Source organism: Centruroides vittatus, unplaced genomic scaffold, assembly GCF_030686945.1.
Source record: "Centruroides vittatus isolate TY-2023 unplaced genomic scaffold, ASM3068694v2 contig_979, whole genome shotgun sequence".
NCBI classification, from domain to species: Eukaryota; Metazoa; Arthropoda; class Arachnida; order Scorpiones; family Buthidae; genus Centruroides; species Centruroides vittatus.
The window spans coordinates 1,403,504-1,426,319 of record NW_027122650.1 but is presented as its reverse complement, the minus strand read 5'-3'; the positions used below and the strand labels follow the sequence as shown (position 1 = coordinate 1,426,319).

At 30.5% G+C, this 22,816-nt stretch overlaps 1 protein-coding gene across 1 annotated transcript in view; it reads right to left on the bottom strand.

Annotated features, from left to right (window-relative positions):
• The window catches only part of pea (ATP-dependent RNA helicase pea), a 58,949-nt gene extending 37,282 nt beyond the window's left edge, over positions 1-21,667 (bottom strand). Inside the window, exons 1-5 of the mRNA XM_067283179.1 lie at positions 21,547-21,667; positions 15,276-15,412; positions 11,715-11,800; positions 8,176-8,352; positions 1,265-1,341 (exon numbers count right to left, since the gene is read on the bottom strand). Coding sequence (XP_067139280.1) covers positions 1,265-1,341; positions 8,176-8,352; positions 11,715-11,800; positions 15,276-15,381 — 446 coding nt within the window. The 5' untranslated portion in view covers positions 15,382-15,412; positions 21,547-21,667. The remainder of the gene's footprint in view (positions 1-1,264; positions 1,342-8,175; positions 8,353-11,714; positions 11,801-15,275; positions 15,413-21,546) is intronic.
• Positions 21,668-22,816: the final 1,149 nt, after the last annotated feature.

Genomic DNA, 22,816 nt, shown 5'->3' with positions numbered 1-22,816 from the left:
TCCATGCAAAAGGAGGAGCACACCTTTTTGAAGCGGAGCATTAGCAAAGTTTATTCTATGAGGCTTACAGAATTGTGTTTGTTCTCAAAATCCGTTCAATCAATTTTGATTAAACTTTGTTATTTTCCATTAATTATGATGAAAAATCCAAAAATATAATAATAAAAAATGGGGTCCAGGACTTTGTTTTTGAGATATAAGGTTGTTTCATGAGTGTGCATGACAAAGTGATATTGTGCGATGTCCAAAGACCTATACTGGCTTATAGAATTGAGTTCATTGTCAAAATTTGATGAGCCAATTTTAATAAAACTTTGCCATTTTCTATTGATCATGATAAAGAATCTAAAAATGTAATAAATGTAGATGTAGAAAATAGGGGTCCATGATTTTGTTTTTGATATTAAGTGGGTCAAAGTGACAATGTCTGTGTTCCTTGAGCATGCCTAACAGAATTTAGGGGCCAAATAAAGAAACATTGCATTCACCTAACAGTAAATAGACACAAAAAACGAACAAAACAAAAACACAAGAACAAAGCAATTGGCATTGATTGCTTTAGTTTTGGTTTTATTCATATACAGCAATGCAATACCCTGGCAATATGCTGAGGGAAAATACCACTCGGGAGGACTTTTATGGAAAAATGGTCCCCTATTTAAGTGTTACTAACATCAATAAAACTTGGAATACTCCACATAGCCAACCTATTTGCCACACACAAACTCACAACCAACTAAAAGTGTTCAGCAGTTTTATCTACTTAGCCACTGGTGGGTATTGGCATCCATTGCTTTGTTCTTGGATCGTAAGTGCAAGGATCCTCTCTGTGCTGGCCAGTACATGAACCAACTCTTCCTTGGCTGGCAGGGTGTGAGAATTGCCTCTCCCTGACTAGTGGATGTAAAGATGCCTCTTTTGTGGTGGCAAGTGCAAAATTTGTCTGTCCGCAACTGTCAGGTTCAAGGGTCACCTTTTCTGTGTCTAACAAGTGCAAGAATCACTTCTTTCTTTTCTGCTCCACCTCAATTCTATCGCAATATGACAAAGTCACGTGATATCCTAGTATAATTTTATGTAAAAAGGTGTAAAGGTAGAAGTGTACTGATGTTTGCAATAAAACTTGGTGAGTTTGTCTTCAAATTCATACACAGTATCTACCTTAATTTTATTGTAATTCTTACCTAATTTTACTTATAACCTTTAAAAATGTGTAAGTCTCAATCCAAACACCCTGTACTGTACATAACTTTATTCTGCTTACTTTGGCTTTGGAGCAAAAGATTCTAATTCTGCAAATACATCTGCTACAATTTTTTCATCTTCATCATTTAAACTAGTCTGCAATAAAAAATTATTAATACAATTTAAAATACATTATTAAAACAAAAGTTCAAACTGATAGAAAAATAAAAATGATCTAGTAAAATTTAAAACAAATTTTTGTTTTCAATTTTACTAGATCAAATTTTAAAGTTGAAATACTTCAATGAAAGCAAAAATAACTCAAAAACAAATTTTCCTACAAATATATTACATCAATTAAAAATTACCATCAATTTTTATAATTTAATTTTTACTTTTTCATTTAAGTGTTAGATCATGAATGATGCATTTTGCATCAGTATTTCTCTACTTAAACATATTACAGACAAGTGAAGATTTCATATTTTCTACTAAGACTGGTCACAAGCATTATATATATATATATATATATATATATATACAGTAGAACACCGTTTATCCGAAATAATACTGTATATATATATATATATATATATATACAGTAGAACACCGTTTATCCGAAAGCCGGTGTAAGGATCTGAATTATTGGCTTTCAACTTATTTCGTGTTATATCATGACATCACAGTTTGTCGCCTTTTTGTCTACTACCTATCGACTGACTGTCAACTTTTGTGCCTGAGAGAGACACATCTGTTTGGTTCTCAGACACTAAAGGAACACTTTCCCACCACCTCTTAACCTAACATTTGGTACCTCGGTAAACTTTACATGAAGATCGTCAGTGGTCGCTCGGATCTAAGCTGGACAAGAGTTCCTCTGCTAAGTGCTTCAATTCCCGTGGACGAAACTCAACTCATTGAATAATCTCGTCTATAGAATTAACCTCAACCTCTTTGGATAAATCTCGTCTATAGGACTAAACTCATCGATTCACTCCTGGATTCACTCCCCTATTAGACTAACTTTCAACGCCTCGTGTATAGGATTCATCGTCCGGAACTGTCAAGACCAGGTATTTGTCGCCACGCGAACCTACGTACATGCTCTCTCTCAAATTAACGCAATATTAGGCCTTCCCTCTTTCCTTTGTTAATGTAGTTAATGTTCTGAGTCAATAAACGTGTTTCAATTAATGAAGTCTCCATGAAAGTCACTTCCAGTGTGTTCTCTCCCTCCATCCCGAATCCGATTGCACCATAACGCAACCACTCGTGTGATCGGTCTTTAACCCGCCACTGCTTTCCGTGTCCATTACGACACAGTGGGGTCAGTCCTGACAGGGTATGAAAGAGGTGCTGACCCCCCAGTTGCACCGGTCAACCGAAACGTCGGTTAACCGAAAGCTTTTCAGTCGAACTGTGTCATGCTGAATCGAACCTTTTTGATACTAGATTAACTTCTAAAGTATAAATTTTTTGTTTTTATATTTTTCAACATATTTATTTTGTTTGTACAAGATAAAGAAATAATTTTTAATGATACAATAGCCTCAATTATTATTATAAAAATTTTCATTAGGCTTAAAATCGACGAGAAATTCAACACGAAGCAACATGCAACGGAGAAAAATTTCAACATCGGATAGGTTAATATATTTTTTCGATACATAATTGGTTATCCAAACAACCCCAGTTCCCAACTGATTCGGATAAACTATGCTCTACTGTGTATGTATATATATATATATATATATATATACAGTGGGTGATCGGTTAACAAACAGTTCGGACTACAAACAAATTGGATAATGAACGTTTTCATGAAAGATTTTTTTATGTTCAGACAATGAACACCTCACAGAACAAACACAAGAAGAAGCAACGTAAAATAATGAATACCAATTGATCTTCCCTTGTCTTCAGACAATGGCAACAATTCAAAACTTTTCAGTTTTCAGAGTGCGGGAGACATTCAACATCGACCTCAACCTGGTATATACTGATCGGATAGTATTCCTCCGAACTTTGAAACTCTCCCTTGTAATTCCAGCCTTTTATTTTCCTGACAAACAATCCTGTTTTAGTATTTGTGAGACTGTCAGGTGTGCACTCATTAAGTTTTGTGTCGGTTTTTATTTTCGAATGATGGGAGTATAATAGCAAACATAGAGAGTGGACAGATGTCTGATGTTTCTGGGCAGTATGGCTTGAACAAGTTTACAGTAGGCTGTAGTTCAATCTTATCTTAGAAAGATACAGTATAATCAAGAAGACTCAAGCAGCTAAAGGAGTAACAAAAATCACATCTGAGAAATAAAGAGCATTGAAGAGCTCATAATGGAATCTGAAATGGATCTGACAACAGAAGAACGCCAAGTACTCTTATATGAAGAACAGGTGGAAAAGTAAACAGGCCACACCAATACATATAGCCTTAAAGTAGGGAAGAAATAGTGGTTGAAATGATGTTAGGAGAAGGGTGGATTGAAAGGAAGAAGATACGAGATGAGGAAGGATGTCTAGAAAGATAAAGAAAGAAGTGAAAGTAAGACACATGAGCACCCTGCCAGGTACCATTTTTTAAGAGAGAAATATAAATTACAAAATTTCCCAATAGGGGAGAACAATTAAATGTAGCTATTTACAATGAAGTGTGCTTTTACAATTAATACCAGAAATAAATGATCACCACAGAAGTGGTGTTACAGAGAGGATATGGCGAGACAGAGTTATCTGCAGAACCAAATGATGAATATCTCTCCACACTGTTCTGCGATGGGCAATGGATCTTCTTAAAGTTGTCCATGGTTGAGATGAAGTTCAGAAACATTTTTCAGAGCAGTTTATTCTCTAGAAGAAGAAATAGCTGGCATGGACAGGGATGATCATTTTTAAGGACACTGGTCATCAGTTTGAGGCACTGATCATCATACCGCTGGCAATGGAAGAGTAGGTGTATAGAAGTTTCGTCCTCCTGGGAACAGTGAGGGCATTTACCATCGCTGCTACCCAGGAACTGTCTCAGGTATGCATTACAGTTCCCATGTCCAGTGATAAGCTGAGTAAGGTGGAAGGTTGGTGTCAGGTGCCAGAGAGAGGAGAAGGTAATCTTCGGAAGAAACTGATGAGTGCGCTACCAGTTTCACTGGTATCCCTCCCACTCGTCCTGCCATGCCTTGGCGATTTGTTGATTGAGGTGTTTAGTGATCCAAGAGGTAGGGATCAGAGAGAAAATCTTAGAGGTGAGCCTTTTGGGGGCCACCTTTGTGAGTTGGTCTGCGCAGTTGTTCCACTTGTTATTTGAATGTCCTTTTACACAATAGAAATTTATTGACAACTTTTGTTGCAGGTTAATCAAAAGGGTGGTGATGTCCTTGATGATTTTAAAGTTTAAGTTCCTGTTATGGATCTGGTGAAGAGTCACCCTTGAATAAAGAACATTAAGAAACTCGGGAAGATATGTTTTCTTCTGAAAAAGAGGATTAATGCCAATATGTGCTATTAAAGATCTTTCGAAGAAGTGGGAGGGTGTCAGAACAACAGTCTTAATATGGCATCCAAACCAGGTTGAGGTTTACAGGCTTGGGGATCTCTACAATTATAATGCGATTAATTACTTCTGAAAAATCCTGAAGAAAAGAGAAAAACAATCAACATTAGACAGCTTTTTTAACCCCCATAAACAGAAAAAACAATTAATAAAAATCCAAGTCTGTGTATACATGTATTTTTATAATTACATATAAATAAACGTAGTAAGAAAGTATATATTTTTTTATTTTTTGGGGTCTCCAGAACGAATTAATCAAATTCCCATAAAAACCTATGGTAAATCAATAATCAGTTAACGAACAATTCGGATAGCAAACAAAGTCTTAGAAGGATTCGATTATGTTTGTTAACTGATTACTCATTGTACGTGCAATTCTTTAATCATTAAAATAAATCAAATAAAAGTATGTTAACTTAGTAACAAACCCAAAACCAGAATTCTTTAAATAAGTCAGCTTATATAATAATTACATAATAATAAATACAAATATGTAATTGGTCTGGATGTTCTTTACTATTGATTAAATTTTTGATTATCAAAGATAAAGAAGTAACTGTAAGACAGAATAGAAGTAGCAACTAACTGATTTCTTTCCTTAACATTAACAATAAACCTATCTAATTATTGTAAAATGCCAATTTTCAATAAATTTTTTTTACCACTTCACGAGATAATTTATTTTTTGAATTGTGAATTTCATGGACTATTAAAAATTCCTGTAATAACATGTATTTATATTAATCAAAAAATTGTAGAGTATCGCTATTGTGGTCTGATGACTGAGAAACATTGATTTAGCATATTGAAAATATTTACATTAATAAACAACAGTCACAAAATCAAATGACTACATGACTATAATTGATGTAAACCTCTACCTATAAAAGTTTTTTGTATTTGTTTCCATTTATCTACAGATTTTTATCATCATTATATTAAATACCTAAACACTGAATTCTTTTGGCTATAATTTTATTAAGCTTTAATTATCAAAACTTAAGTACTTTGATCTAAAGACAGACAGTTAGCCTATCTTCTTGTGAGAACCCAGGCTAGCATTTTTGTACTTTTGACAATCTTAATTATTTAATATTTGTTCAAAAAGTAAAATTATTTTATTTAAACCTGAACTGACAAATACAACAGAGGAAATTTGTAAGATTTTCCAACCGATAACATTTTCTTCATAAATGACAAATGACATCATTTTGAACTGTGCTCATCTCCGCTGTGCTCCACCACCATCTTCTCAAGTTCGGAGTGGCTAAGGTTCTACCAGACCTTAGCCACTCCAAACTAGAGAACAATTGACTGGAACCCATTGTGGATATTAATATTACAAATTTTTGGATCAAGACTCATCATAAACAAGTGAGAGACTTTCCTTCCTCTCTCCAGGACATCCAAGATGGCCAGTGACCACCAAACATCTAGATTCAAGTGTTTATCGACTTGCATAAACAGCTGTAAACACTCTCTCTCATATAGGCATGCATAAAGGTTTAGAATCTCCCTCCATTTCTATTTTCTCTGTAAATTTTTATTCACTTGAAAAATAAATATTTGTTGTTTTATGGTTCAATGCATAGTGAAATACATTATTTCCAGTGCACTCTCTCTTGACTCCTTCCTCTGTCCTGGGCCCATTCATTCCCTCATACATGAACATTCATGCAATAATTATTCAGAAGGTTCCTGTGTGCCTGAAATCATGGGTGGCGTCAGTTCTGACTTGGGCACTTCTGAAATAGCCATTCCAGTGCTAACTTAACAGTCAGGTTCTATTATTAATTAAATTTATTTTAGAATTAACTTAAATAATGCAATATGATAACTTCCCAGTTTTAGAGTAAATTATTTAGTTTCAATAATTAAAGTTTGCCTAAAAATTTTAAAATTTAGATATTTAAAATTAAACTTTGGATTAGTTATTGTATGTATGTATGTATGTATGTATGTATGTATGTATGTGTATGTGATGTTACAGTAAAAACCCGTTTTTAGTGAAAACGTGTTTTAACTAATTAAAACTAGTTTTTACTGGATGTCATTGTTATAACCTGTTTTGTCTAGTTAAAACTAGAATTTACTGCTGTACATGTTTTGATTTTAGATAAAACTAAAATCAAACATTAACTTTTTAACTTTTAACATTAGTTAAAACTAATTTTAGCTACATAAATATGTTTGGGGGAAATAAATAAAGTGATGATTGGGATTAAAACATTTGTATTATTTAATACAATATTTATTGAAAATATTGGTCACACATCTGTGTTATTAACATTAATTAACCCTTTGTCCCTGAAGGCACTGATCAATCGGTCCCTTTTTAAGCAAAACTCTGAGGTTACTGATTCATCGTTACTTTAGTAAATATCGATTTTTGTAAAATTTATTAACAACAGATATAATCTTGTTCGATATGAAGTGAATAAAGTATAATAATTCATTATATTAGTTGATAGCAGTATAAAATTTTGATTTCAAACAAATGTTTGATATAATGTGCGATAATTTCACAACGTTTAAACATACATGCATAAGTATTATATCGAATTGTACAAAACAATATTCTACCTCTTTCTGGCTCAGTGCCAGCAAACAACTATGTAACTAGACAATGTTAATTTTCACAAAATGTTACAAATTATCAAGTTTGTGTGTCAGTTCTGATATATATTATTTTTTTTCTTATAAATTTTTCTAATAAAATGCATTGAAAAATATTGTATTTAAAACTAAAGATATTAATAAATGTAAGTGATTTTTTTCATATAGATATAATGATAATTTGATTTTTGGTGAACTTTTAAAATAATATCGCCTGACTGACCTATATTGCCCTAGGAGGGATCGCAAAATAAACATAAACAAGATGTCGGGGGAAAAGGGTTAAAGTGATACGAAATTCATCATACACTATAGGAACGTGTTAGCTGAATGACCTTGGTCGAAACAGTTTTTACTAAGCCATTTTGTTAAAACCCGCTTTGTCTTGTTAAAACTAGTTTTAACTCAAATTCATTTTTGACTAGCAGTAAATTCTAGTTTTAACAATGACATCCAGTAAAAACTAGTTTCAACTAGTTAAAACGCGTTTTCACTAAAAACAGGTTTTTACTGTAACACATATATATATATAAATTAAAATGTATTATTCTCTGATTGATATTTTTCTCATCATTTTATCAATAAAAAGATATTAATCTTAAACGTTTTAACTGAATATTTAAAAATACAATTTATAGCTATTGAGATGTACAATGAAATAAAATTACAGTAATAAAATTTAATTATTTAATTAAAATAATTTCTGCATATTATTATTTATAACATTAAAACTCATTTATACAAAATAAAGTTAAATGTAAACATAAAATACAATTTATGAAAGTATTTACATTTAATTTAAAATTTGATTTTTTAAAACTCACCTGTATATTAGGATCATTTGGCAAGCAAAGAAAAGGATATTTTTCCTTCTTAATTTCAAGTTCTGTTTTTTCTACTTTTTTAGAACTTTCTTTACTTAACTCTTCTTCTAATTTTGATTTTATTCTTTTAGGCTTCATGTGTTGTATTATTCGAAGAAGATTTGAAATAAAAGAATCCTAAAAATTTTAATTTAACATTTATATAAAATATTCTATAAATAATTTTGTATAACAATATATAAACAATGAAACAAAACCAACAGCTTAGATTTAACAAATTACACAAAACCAGTACAACTGCTCTTTATAATGTGCTTTTATCCTCACCTTAAACAGTTAAAATATAAATATTTTAAAAAACAAAAAATTATATCTCATATTAATAGATTTTAACTTAATAAATGTTATCTGCCAATCTTTTCTAACATTGATAATTTTGAGAGGAAGTTTCTCTTCATATACACAACTTTTCAATTTTAACTGTATTACTGATTTTTCAACTAGAAAAAATAAATTTCTTGGATATGACATTTTGTTAAAATGACATATCCAAGAAATATCCAATATCCAATGCCATATCCAAGAAATGCATATATAAATCATAGCTTCTGTTCTGATCATATTCCCCTATCTTTAGCAATCTCATTGAAACATAACTAAGTAACAAAAATATATTTAAATTAAACATCACATTTGATCAGAAAAGACTGATACCAAATTTCTTTTATTTATTACATTAGAATTGAACATTTCTTTGTAATACATCCAGAGTGGAAACTTTCTATATCTTCTCTGACTGCATTTACTTTTAGACTCAACCAATCATGATCCAATTGTCCAATCGCATGAAAAAACAACTGGCAAGCACCGTTAAAAGCAAACAAGATACTTTTTATAGGTTTGTTCAAGTTATTTAATATGATGGTAGTCATCTAGTACTTATTTATTTTACTCATTGTATTCAAAATAAATAAAAAAGTTTCTTTAATTACTTTGGTATTTCAAATACATCTGACTTTAAATCTTGGAAGAGTGTTATAAGAACAGACATTGCTTCAGCAACTAAAAACTTATTACACAATTCATCAGATGATAACAATGTTGGAAAAAAACTACAAAAATTCAAGAGTTATGCAGAGTATATAATCTGATAAGACTTTTGATCAATTTAAGACTCATTTCAATTAACTTGAAGCGAGTTTGAATTACTTCTTGGCAAATGATCAAATGATTTACATTAAAATTTATATCAAAAAAGCTAAATTCCATTCCATTATAATAAAAACACTATCAATACTAACTTTCCTTTCATTTGGGTATTTGTCACCTGGCTCTCAAGAAAACAAATAACCATTTCACTTGTCAGAACAAATGTTTGAAAAATATTTCATGATATCCAAAACTCTGTGAACAAATGGAATTACATTAAAGGACACAATATTTTCACTACAAAACAAAAATAACTTCACATGCTCACTCCAAATATTATGAGAATCAAGTGTGCTCAGAGTAATATTTACATACAAAAATAACAAGAGGCAAGTTCAGATTGCTAAAGTCAACATATCTGAACAGCTCTTTACCTCAGATTATGTTCAGAGCGTAAAAGTAAATTCAGCCTACACTACAGATTATAAAGTCATGTGATAAATTTAAGCCAATCAGAATGCAAGGCTAAACTAAATTCAGTTAGAAGGGTACTGCAATCAAAACTTTATAACATCATTACTGGAAAATGTGTCTTTATTAATTTACTTTTAATAATAATTAATAACTGATATGCAAAAATATATTTTTTATTAATGTATTTCCACTGTTTTATGTACTTTATTCTTTAAAATATATTACAAGTGTAATATATTTTAAAGAATAAAGTACATAAAACAGTAATCACCACTAAACTTAGACCAGGCTGCAGTTAACATGCCATCCAATAGATAGGCTTAAAAAAAAGTAGCTTTGAATCATTGCATGAATGTTTTACATAATTTAAAACAAATACAGGTTCTATTTGGATATAGCTTTGCTATGGATGGAAATAAACATTGTTGTAGAATGTTAATGAATTGCTCTGAAGCAAGTGTTCCATCAACAAATGTCAACTGACCTATACCACTGGCACTCATACATTCCCCAACCATGATGCTGGCAGTTCACTGAGCAGTTTAACAATGATGAATCATTAGCTTGACTGGCAGATTGAATGACATGTTTGCTTTTGTCTGTTGCTGATAATTCAAATATTGATTCATCAGACCACAGAATTTCATGCCACTTTTTTTGTTGAGACCAGGAAAGACGTTCTTTTGCCCACTGTACCCGCTTCCTCTTTTGATGGGCTGTTAGCAAAGGTTTATCAAGTGTTGCATAGAACCGGAAATGCATTTCTTGCAGTCTCCTGAATGTTGTCAAAACAGATACATTCTTTCCAGTTGTATCATTCCATATTGTAGTTACATCCAATGCTGTGGCACAGTGGTTGTTTTTTTATGATTCTTTTCAAACTCCCATCATCAACTTTTGAAGTTTTTCGCTGATGTCCAGTAGCTTTGTTAGGTATAACATGGCCATGGTTAGTGTAATGAACAATAATCTGGTGCACTGTTGTCTTGCTTAGCATTAGCTCTTTACTAATTGCTCTCTCAGACAAAATGCAAAGGTTCGTAAATAAAACTAAAAAATCACCTTATATCATTTATAGGATCACTGCAGGGTAAATTAAGACTAAAATAATTAGTTGTTTCAGAAATAGTGCAATCATAACATTTTATAAATGCAAATTATCAGCTGATCTATGTTAATTGATGGGGGTGACGCGACAGTCTATGTTTTTTGATGCCTGTGACTCAAGTTTGACTCACTCAATTTTGTTACACTTGCAAGATATCAAGTTGATATTTAGCAAAAATAAAGATTAATTATTGTACATTTGTTTTAAATTATGTAAAACATTCATGCAATGATTCAAAGCTACTTTTTTTTAAACCTATCTATTGGATGGCATGTTAACTGCAGCCTGGTCTAAGTTTAGTGGTGACTACTGTATAATCAAAAGTCACAATTACTTACTTTAAAACTTTGGCAATATAATTAAAAAAAGTTCATAAGCAATTTTTTAAGATTACAAAAAAATACTATTATAGATTTTTTTTTTGTTTTATCCTTTATGTATTTTGTTTTCTCTATTTCCAAATTGTACAATACATTTAATATAAATTTTAGAACCAAGTCATAAAGATAATTATATCATTTATCATTCACAAAAACAACATAGTGAAACAAAATGACAGACACAGACACAGTGTATTCAGCATAACAAAGTCTGATGTTATTTTGTCTTTTGTTTTGATCAATTTGGCTAATACAAACTAATCTGAAAGCCAAATTAGTTAAATAGTTACACACAGAAAATGGATTGGAGAAATCCTGAGCATGCCCTATTTTATGACTTTTACAACAAGCTCTGTTTCTGAATTTATTCAATAGGCAATTTTAAAATTAAACACACACTTAAAAAGAAGAAAAATATCTTTACTTACTGAAAATTCTGCTCCATTTTTTACAAGAGCTTCTTTAAATTTATCAAAAGAATCATTTTTGTCAGCTAATGCAATAATGAACTCAGCTATAAAATAAAATTTTCAAAGTCACTTTCAAAATTCAATTATTTTTATTCTAATAATTCTGAATTTCAATTATAACTATTACATACATATCACATACAGTATACTTAATGTATAAATTTAAATCTAAATATATAAAATTACTTGTCCTGACTGGCTGATTGATTGATTCATCACCACCCAGAGCAAACCACTGAACCTAGAGAAATGAAATTTGGTACACAGTTAGGGTACTGTACATCATGAAAACACACACTAAGAAGGGATTTTTCGAAATTCCCCCACAGGGGAGAGAGGAAGACCATTAAGGCTTAACATGAAGAACGGCTTCTACTGTGCTATTTTAGATGCGATTTTTTGTTTTTAACTGCGTTTAGTCTTCATTGAGTACTTAGGTGTATTAAATTGATAACATTTCAGACATTGTTATAAATATTTTTATATATTTTGATTTTTTAACCAAACGATTAAACTGTTTTAAATTCGAATTTGTTATTGCATATTGGTTGCATTATAGAACATTCCAGAAAATTGATTAAATTGAAAACAGTTCCGTTTGATTCTCAGCAATTCTCATCATTCTCAGCAGTAGGTGTTCTATAACAATTACTATAGTTTGTTGAAAAACCAAATATAAATGGTGTTTGCTTGCAAAATCTGTGTAACGGGTTAATGGGTATGTGTCATGGGTAACAGCTAGCATATTCATATATTTCCTTAAAAGTCATTTCTTTTCATTGCAAACTCAAAGAAAAAACAATAATTTAAAAATCTTTTATGAAAAACTAATTTCATCATTAAAATAAATTAATAATGTCTAGTAATTATAAAAATTATTTCAAAATACAACCTCAAGATGAAAGTATTAGACCTCCCCAATTGAAATGTAACATACAACTTTGTAAGCCCAAATACACTAAGTGAAAACAAGTAGAAATGAATATAATAATACACAATGATTCACTAATGTCTATAGATTTATTCAATATTTTAAAGAATTGCTTGTTGCATGTTTCATTAAAAAAAGTAAAATAAAATAAAAAGAAAAAATAAATTAAAAACAAAATTATTAGACCACCATGAGGTTACAGACAATTATTAGACAACCTTGTCTAAATCTGGTTGGACCTCCTTGTTTCCAAAACAGCATTGATCCATAATGGCATTTGTGAATTAAATTTTGGCACAGCTCAAGAGATATTTCAGAGCAAAATTGTTGAATTGCATTTTTCAATTCTTTAATACCAAGGTAGCTTTTCTGATCTTTTTCTCTCAAACAGCCCATAGGTTTTCAATTGGTTCTTCAACTGTAGAAAGTAAATTATTGCTTAAAATGTCAATGAATGCCACACCAATCACTGTTCCATTGCAGATGCACGTTTTTCCTACACCACACAATGACATACATACCTTCACAAATAATGGAAATTTTATATTCATTTAATAATGGACATTCATTTTTAAAGTTCTCTTCAGGTTGTTGTCAAACTTTGGTTCCCACATTGTCACCATATCCTAGACAAATACAACTCTTGTCAGAGAATATAACTTGGCTCTAGTCATTGGTGGTCAAATGTTTGTGTTCATTTTCCCAGGCCAACTGGCATTTTTCTTATCATGATGTTAAAAAGGCTTGCTTTTTGTTTTACATGAGGGGTAGCTAGGGTTTTTTTCGACTTGGGCATCCAGATTTGGACTTGCTGAGGCTGATTTTCTTTGTTTTACAAATTGCACATAATACCTTTTATCTTGTCTTTGTTGTTTTCTTTGGTTTACTAGGTTTTTTCTTGTTCTTCATACTTCCTGTAACTTTAAATTTGTTGAGTACATATTGCACAGCTTTTTTACTGATCTTAAGTTGTTCAGCTATTCTTCTTTGAGACTTTTGTTCATTATGTAATGTTATTATTCTCCTCTTAATATCATCTGAAAGCATCTTTCCATGGGTCATATTTATGATAGCAACTAATCAGAAAATATTATATATTCATTATGCAATTTATTTTGTATGTTCATTTACATGCCTATTCTCTATAGTTTTAACAGTTTATTTTCATAACTCAAATTTCCTGCAGTGCTCTAATGATTCTGTCCTTAGTATTGAATGGTCTAATACTTTTGTATTTTGTTGCAAAATTTTGTTGATATTTTATGATACATGTAATAATCCTCTCATTCAAATATTAAATAATCTCCAATAGATGTCAGCACATGATTACATATTATATTCATTTTCTACTTGTTTTCACTTACTGTATTCAGGCTTAAAAAGTTGTGTGTTACATTTCAATTGGGGTGGTCTAATACTTTTGTCATGGAATTGTATATAACATATCCATTAATTTATGTGTATCAAATAATAATAACTTTGATAAATTAATAAAAATAATCTATATTTATATGAGAGATTATTTTTAACATAAATCAATTTCATTAAATTAAGTGTAATATTAAGATATATATTTATTAACACTATTAAGTAAATAATTAACACATAATGTAATATTTTTTGGTATTATTTAAAAAAATTATAGAAAGAAATGATAGGTGGTCAAATTTAAGCTAATTAGAAATATGCTAATTTGTAATTAGCTTAATTCTAATTCAAAAATAATCCAATGTATTGATGTTGGCTATTAGAAATCAACTACATTTGTTTATTCATACATCAATAATATAGGAAAATATTTAAATGTGCAATATTCATCAGCACAACTCATCACTAAATCATGAAATGTTAATTATTATATCAACATTTCACAATTTAGTGATGAGTTGTGTTATAATAATTTTCATCTCTTTGAAATTTATTTTCTCAAGAAAAAATAAATTTAAAAATAAACAATATGTGTGTTTTTAGATCATATAGTACAGTATATTGATAATTTAAGGACATTGCCCTTAAATTATTAATATACTATATGACTTAAAAATGATTAAAAGACAAGAAGCTTCAAGTAAATTGAATAATATATACTTTCTTCTGTTTGTTAATTAATTATATAAATGTTAGTTAATAATATGAAGATGAAAATAAAAAACATTAATCTCAGAAATATTAAAGTTGATTAAATTATTTTCTAACTTAAAGATGGTTTTTCTAAATTAATGTACTAATAAAATCAAGTTAAGATTATTGCATAAATACTGTATTATTATTTAGTAAATAAAAAAGTGATAATCATAACTGCTTCACTTGTTGAATTTCTAACTTGTTCAATACTGAATACATATTCAATCACTGAAATATTTAATGAATAAACTGACTGATATAAATGTAAGAAAGAATAAAAGTTGAGATTAGCATTATATTAGTTTTCAAATGGTTAAATAATTTATAATAGGAAATAATTGCAAGAAATTTAAATCAACAATTCAAATAATCGAACTTGGATTAAATATAATTTCAAAATTTAAACATTAAAAACACAATATGTAACTAATCTGAAAATATGAATAATAAATAACATTTCTTACCTAATACTTTATCACTAATTCCTAAATGATTTTCAAGTTCTGTACAAACTTTTGAAATTAGTGAAAGTTGTTCTAATTTCAGCATTTCTTCTGTAATTTGATCCATGATTTAAACAATTGTTACTAGTTTATAATATCTGAAAAATGTTAAAACCTAATTAGCTTATAAATCCTCTATATTGATAAGTGCTAAACATATTTATGATTTATTAATTCATGAACATAAAAGGTGTGTGTGTTAATTTTAAACAAGTTAGATATTATATAATTATAATATCTGAATAATTATAATATGAAATATTTGGCATAATGTTTAATTAAATTAATTAAACATTATGCCAAATATTTCATTCCAAATGCACTTCGTAAAAGGTCCATTGTACACCCAAGAAGAAATTACTTCATAAGTCTGATCTCTTTAAAGAAAGACTTCTAGAGAACTGGAAGATGTCACTAGGACTTAAAAAAAAAAAAATCCAGATGAACAAGCCTACCAGAGCAAAGATCTGCACACTCACAAATGAGATACAGAAGTCTCTCCTCAGAAAACCTGAAAAAGTGACAAAAGGCTGAGAAAGAACATTTCAGATATTACAAATGTAAATATGAATGGTAATCAAAAACTATATTCTGTATTAAATATAAACTATGTTCTTATCATATTGAAGGTGTAATAAGAAAGTTATTTAACATAGAATGTGATTTTTTTTTAGTTACAATTCACTCATTCATGATTAAAATGCAACCAGTGTTTGTTTAAATTATAATTCAATAATTTATATTACTTTGGTTTTCACTTAGGTCTGCAGAAAACATCAAAGAAAACCTAAATATTGTCTGAAGAAAAATTCTTGTTGATAAACTTTTCAATGCATTTTAACAGTTATTCTTTTGTTTTTTCTCATTTTGCTTCTGCATTTTTATTTGTCATTAATGTTACTGCTGATTGTGTTTGGATGGTCTTTGAGTGAGTCATACCAATGTTCCTTCAAGCTACATGTTCAATAAATAATTCAGCACATTTTTTTCTCAAAGCAGTTAGTTTTATTCTAGTTTTAAATCATTTTGTTCCCCAATTCCTTGAGTATAAAAACCTGTTTTTCTAAATAATCTCCATTCAAGACCTTATGGCACTGACTGTGAGATATGAAAGCCTGTATGCCTTTGTGGTACTATTCTACTGGTCCTGTGTCTTAGCCAATTAAACAATAAGTTGGTGGTTGTTGTCATATCTCTTCCTGCAGACTGCATGTTTCAGTGATGCAGTCTGCAGGAAGATAGAGGACCAAAGAGATGAAAGTCTGAAGGTACAAGGGCCTGTAGGGCAGATGAGGAAGGACAATTCACCCAAGTTCTGTGATCACCTTTTGGGTGCAGACTTGTGTGTGACCCCACATTGTCATGAAGAAAGAGAATTTTGTTCAAATCTTTATAGTAATGAACACCTGAAATTATTTCTTCAACTTTCCAGGAGTCTTAACATAGGTTTCTGAACTGATCATTTCACCATACAGGAGTATATCAATAGAAATAACTCCTTCAGAGTTCCTGAAGACTAGCCACAGTTTTGTCAGTTAAGGGCATTGTCTTGAACTTTTTCTTCCAAGGAGTTGTGTGATGCCACTGCATGGATTCCCTTTTGATCTCAGGCTCAAACTGATGAATCCATGTTTCATCTATGACAATGATAGATAAATCATCACAATCAGTCTTGTACTGAGCAAGCAACTCAGCACGGATGATCTTTGTTTTCTCTTAATAGTCATCTGTTAGGCTTCAAGGGATCCAGCAGGCACAACCTTTGAACACCCTAAATTGTGGACAATTGTATTGACACTACCAACAATCAAGTTGAACAGTGAGTTTTCAGGATGTGATTTGCCAAATCATCCTGATGTCTGCACATCACAACTGTGTGTAGCCAGAGTGCAGGATATCAGATAGATTGTCTTTACCTTGTTCTGACAATGACAGTTGCTTTGCCCAATTTGACTCAGTGCTTTTATCCATTGTCATGTCTCCATAAACATTCTTCAAGCACTGGTGAAAGTTTGTAACTGTCTCATTTTTCACTACAAGAAATTCAATTACAGCTCTCCATTTTGAATATACCTCAGTTACAGACTCCATATTGAAATCTAACTGTACTGCTATCATACAACAGAGAAATATAAAATTACTACATGTAATACTGATAGGTTGAAAGATATTGCACATAAGATATAGGATTTTTCCAATGAAAATTGTAAAAAAAAAATGTATTGCATTATTTATTGATGATCCTCATATCTCATAACAATCAATAAGTGCTCCCTACATAACATTCAGTAATTCTCTGATTTCTTATTTCTATTGGTATCTTGTATTCCACTTTGTCATTATTCACTGGACTTTTTTCTTCTTGACAAGTTCATGTAATGTCAAAGGTCTCATCATGATTAAACTGATATTTTGGGTTCTTGATATAGGTTTTATCATTTATCATTCATAGAACCTATTATTGGAATATTTATCATTGTTATAGATTCAGCTAGGTGTTTCTCTCTATCAAGAAGGTAACTATCTGTCATTTTGATCTAAATTTATCCCAAAGTAAGAATAATTTGGTTACTATGGTCAATTTTGTTATACAAATCTTGCAGAAATATAGAAAACAAGAAGACACTCCATATTAGCATTCTTTGTAAATTTAGAATTTTAGAAGTTAATTTTTTACATGCTACAACATACAGTTCCTCCTCTTCAATTTTGAATGTAATATCCAAGAAGTAAATATTGTTTTTCTTATTTTGTCTACTTCAAAGGTTATTCTAATAGTATTTGTATTGATCATTGACACTAACTCTTGTAAGATACAATCTTACAAGAAAAGATCTACTTTCCATAAAATCATGAAGTCATTGGTATGCTGAATGTTGGTTATGTATTCATTGATTGATTACAATAGATGTTGTGACATCTTGCAGCACACGTTTGGATATCTGTAACTGGCTTTTCTATAAAATTCAACCATACTTCTGAAAATTCTCCTGCAATTGGTGAGCCTGTTGGAACTTTTCTAGTTTGTGTAAAATATTGACTATTGTGTCTAAAGTATGAAATGAACAGTACAGTATATAAGTACAGTGGAACCTCTATATTCATAATATTCGATATTCGTCACATTTTGATGACTTCTCTATTTTTCCATATTCGTCAGTAATTTCTATATTCATCATCATTCCCAACACTGAAAGTGGCACTACAATTGCACACCCGTGCTGATTAGCTAGTCGTGTTATCTAGCTGTAGTTAATCAGTCTGCTTTATGCAGTCGTTGTGTGTTGTTGAGTTATTGAAAAATAATCAATGTGAGAAACCAAGATTTAATTGCTCAAAAGTGGCACCAAAATGTTGCTATAGTCAACCAAAATACAAATACATTCAATGATAATGTAATTGCCTACTTCAGAAAAGTTTTAAAAAGCAGACAAAAAAACACAACACTGGAAAAGGTCTTTATTAAATCGAGTGCTACTGAATCATCGGCAAAACAGACCCCATGATCATAAATGGAATTACCTAATGTTTTAATTGATATGTCCTCTTCTAAACAATAATACTGTTCTTCCCCTTCTACCACTATACTGCATTTATTTAGTACAATAAAGATAAAGTTTTACAAACAACATAATTTTTATTCTTGTATGTTTTTTTCAAGATGGGAACAGATTAATTGAATATCAGTTATTTATTATGAAAAAATTGTTTCTATATTTGTCATATTTCATATTCATTAGGACCTTAGAACAGATTAATGATGAATATAGAGGTTCCACTGTATTTTGATATCACTTTGTCTCAATTTTTGTGGAAAGCATTTAATCTTAAATAAAGTATTTGGACCCTCTAATATTTTAGTATTTGTATATTTATTTGATTCAAAAAAGAAAAAATTTTTAATTATGTAAGTATTAAAACAAACTTTTTACATCAAAATGATTTAAATTTTACTACATATGTGTAGTTTTAGCAGTAAAATACACAAAGAAGTTATAATAGAAAAAGCAAATCTGTTGTGTTTCAAATTGTAATTCTAAAGCCATGCAGGAACCTGGTACAAGTTTTCATTTATTTCTACCTGAAAAAACAGATGATTGCATATGAGAAGTTGAGGCATTTACAATCAGGCATTTACAAATTTAACCAACAGATCAAATGAATTTGATCTGTTGGTTAAATTTTTATGTATTTGTATTGATATTCCATGTATTTTATTAATTTTATTTTTCAAATATTTTATAAATTTACTATAGATTCATGTTTAGAAATAGTAGAAATAAAAAATATATAAAATAATTTTTACTTAAATAAATTGCACATATAAATAATAAAAACAATATAAATATTTAAATACGAGCCTAAATATAATATTCATAAATTTGTGCGCTATTGGGAAATCCCCCGAGTTCCACTCTCCGCCTAAACTATGATAGAACAGCGTTGTCATTTGGAACGATGGTCGCTAGCAGCGTTGCGTCTGTAGGCAAGTCGACTTAGGTAGAGCGTCGATTATCCGAAAACCGATCAACCGAAAGCGTTTCAGTCGGCAAATTTGAATTTCCGCTAGAGCTGTGGTGCTGCAATATTTGGCTGTCTTGAGATACTCCGATGTTATTTTAGTTGATATGCGTTTTTAGCTGGCAGCCTGGCGCGACCATGAGAGAATACTTAAGGATGCGCCAGTATTTGAACGAGACTTTTTCCATCGTGAATGGTAAGTTACGCTTGTTTTTCTGAGGACTGTGTTGTGCTGAATCGGAACGTTTTGAGACTAAATAAAATTCCGAAATATAATGTTTTTTGTTTTTATATTTTTAAATATATTTATTTTGTTTGTGAAAAATAAACAAATAATTTTTAAAAAAATTTCGTTAGTCTTAACATTGACAAAAATTCAACGCAAAGCAACACGCAACGGAGAGAAATTTCAACATGGAATAGATTAATTAAACAAAAGAAATTAACTCGTCCTGAATTTAAATTAACCCCCCTCCCTCCGGGATGTTTTTCTACACATACTCATTCTTCGGGGGTCCTTTGAAATTTTTAAGTGCAAAAGGGGGTCGCGGACCAAAAAGTTTGAGAAACACTGGTGTAGTATACTTACTTATATGATTATATATATCATATAAGTATACTACCTTCATAATTTTAGATAATATAACAACATGTAATGTTTATAGATATGCTCAGAGTACAAGAACACAATAGTATTAAAATCAAACTTAGCAAGGTTTTCAATTTAAATAATTTTATTCATTTCTTTTGACAACATGTAAATAACATCTGCTAGCAATAACTATTCTCTTCCTATAAAACTTCCTGATAAACACGCACATGTCTATGTTGCTGTACTAATGCACTATGTTGCTGTACTAATGTAATGACATTATTATATGTCATTACATTAGTACAGCAAAATTCATTTTACATTCAATATAATTTGGTAACCTAGATAATGTAACCATTTTAAGAAAACAAAGTACCACCTACAGTTTATGAAAAAAACGAAATAGCTAAGTAAATTCTCTTAATTCAAGTAATTAGATCAGATTCTAAAATGATAATGTAAAATCTGAACAGCTTTTTAAAATATGTATATGATTCTGGTTTGAAGTTTCTCCAGGAAACTTCAAATACATGTTCATACTCTATAACCAGCTAAAACTGATTGCATACAAATCAATCTTACCAAAGTGTTGCTTTTGTAAACTGCAAAACACTAATAACATTTAAAATGGCTGACCCCTTTTAAGATTGAATCTCATTGAAGTTTTGGAAACAATTAATTGCTGTTGCTTCTTACAACAAATGAACATTTTCTCAAGTCAACCCAGAACTGCATGAATTTAAGTAGATTTATAACTATCACAATTATTTCTCAGTACACACACTGCTCCATAATGTTTTTCTTCATATTTTAAGCTTTTAAATGTAATAACTAACTATTTTTACCACACTTATTACTCAAATGCTAATGCTTAAATGGAGGTCAGCCGAGAATCATTTATCTAAGGTTCAAATATTTTTAATTTTGTCTCAATACTAAAATCAAAATGGGAAGGTTAAGAACTTTGTTTAAATCTTTAAATGAATGAAGTCTACGTAATTATTTCATTGATCTTTACATCATATTATCGTCCATGTTTTAAAGCATAAATCATAAAATTAAAATCTTCGAATCATTTGTGTAAATATATTTTTTAATATAAAAACATTTTAAACTTACCTTTTATGAAATTTCACGTTTTCTTTCAAATGCCCTCTAGTGGTAACGAAATCGTCGTTTGCGTTAAGGAAAAAGTCGACGCCAAAATATAGCTAAATTTATGTCTTCCTTAATTAACAGCAGTGATTTTTTGTTTATAACTTTGTAAAGTTTATCTTTATTTATTTTTTAATTTTATAGAATATAATTATTTTGAATATTACGAAATTATATGCAATTATATATGTAAAAAATAATTTATGGAAAAAGTCATTTATTTTATTACTCATTCTTCAGTCATTAAAAGTATTTTTTTTTTACCTACTACTAGGAATCAAGGTTACTAGATAATACGATTTGGAAGCTACAATTATAATCACCTTTCGTTTTTGTTCTAAAGACAACTGATTCCGATAGGCCGGCGTTTCGATCGGTAAATAAGCGATGTTGCCGAGTATTTCGAGTATATATATAACTACTGAACTACTAGTAGTATTAATAATATTACTAGTAGTAGTTATATGTCGTTGACAAGCAGAAGAAATTCGGGGTCTAGTACGCTACTAGACCCAAATCGGAGACGGCCGAATAGCCGATCGGTCAAGGTAGCTGCTCTGGGGATCCTGGTTCGAATCCAGATAAGTAGATAAATTCCCATGAATTTTTCAGGGGTGGTCCATCCGGATATGTCGGACCCCGTCCCTCACCACCCGGCCGCCCCATTGTGGGCCTGGCCGAACCCTTAATGGGCTTACTAACTCCACTTTTTTAACTGCGCCCTGTGGGCACTAAGAAGTCCTCTTAGTGCCCACAGGGAGTTAAAAAAAACGAATCGAATAAAAGTTAACGTAGAAACTAGCGCCGCCATGACAGTCAAAAAGGGCATATGCTGTGGACAGATTTTTGTGTAGTGACTTGCGGTAGCTATTTCTGGCATAATTGCTATTTATGTAGACTCGAGTGTGCGGGCATTGTCACAGGAGCACAACAGGAATGTCACTGAGATGCGGTGCAGTTAGTTGTACGTACTACAAGGTATAAAAAAGGATCCGGTAACACGTTTTACTGCTAAGTTAGATATAGGCTTAGTTGCTCTTATACTATATCGTCTAATCCTAATGAGCGATTATGTATTGTTACATCGTCACAGTCCAGGCTGCAAGTTTTTGTCACAATGTTCTCAATACTTTTAGTTATGGTCTTTTCTTGTTAGCAATATAGGGTGCCAGTAATTTCTTTAACTCTGTTTAGGGGAAAATTTTCAATTAAAGTAATGGTCAATTACGGTCCA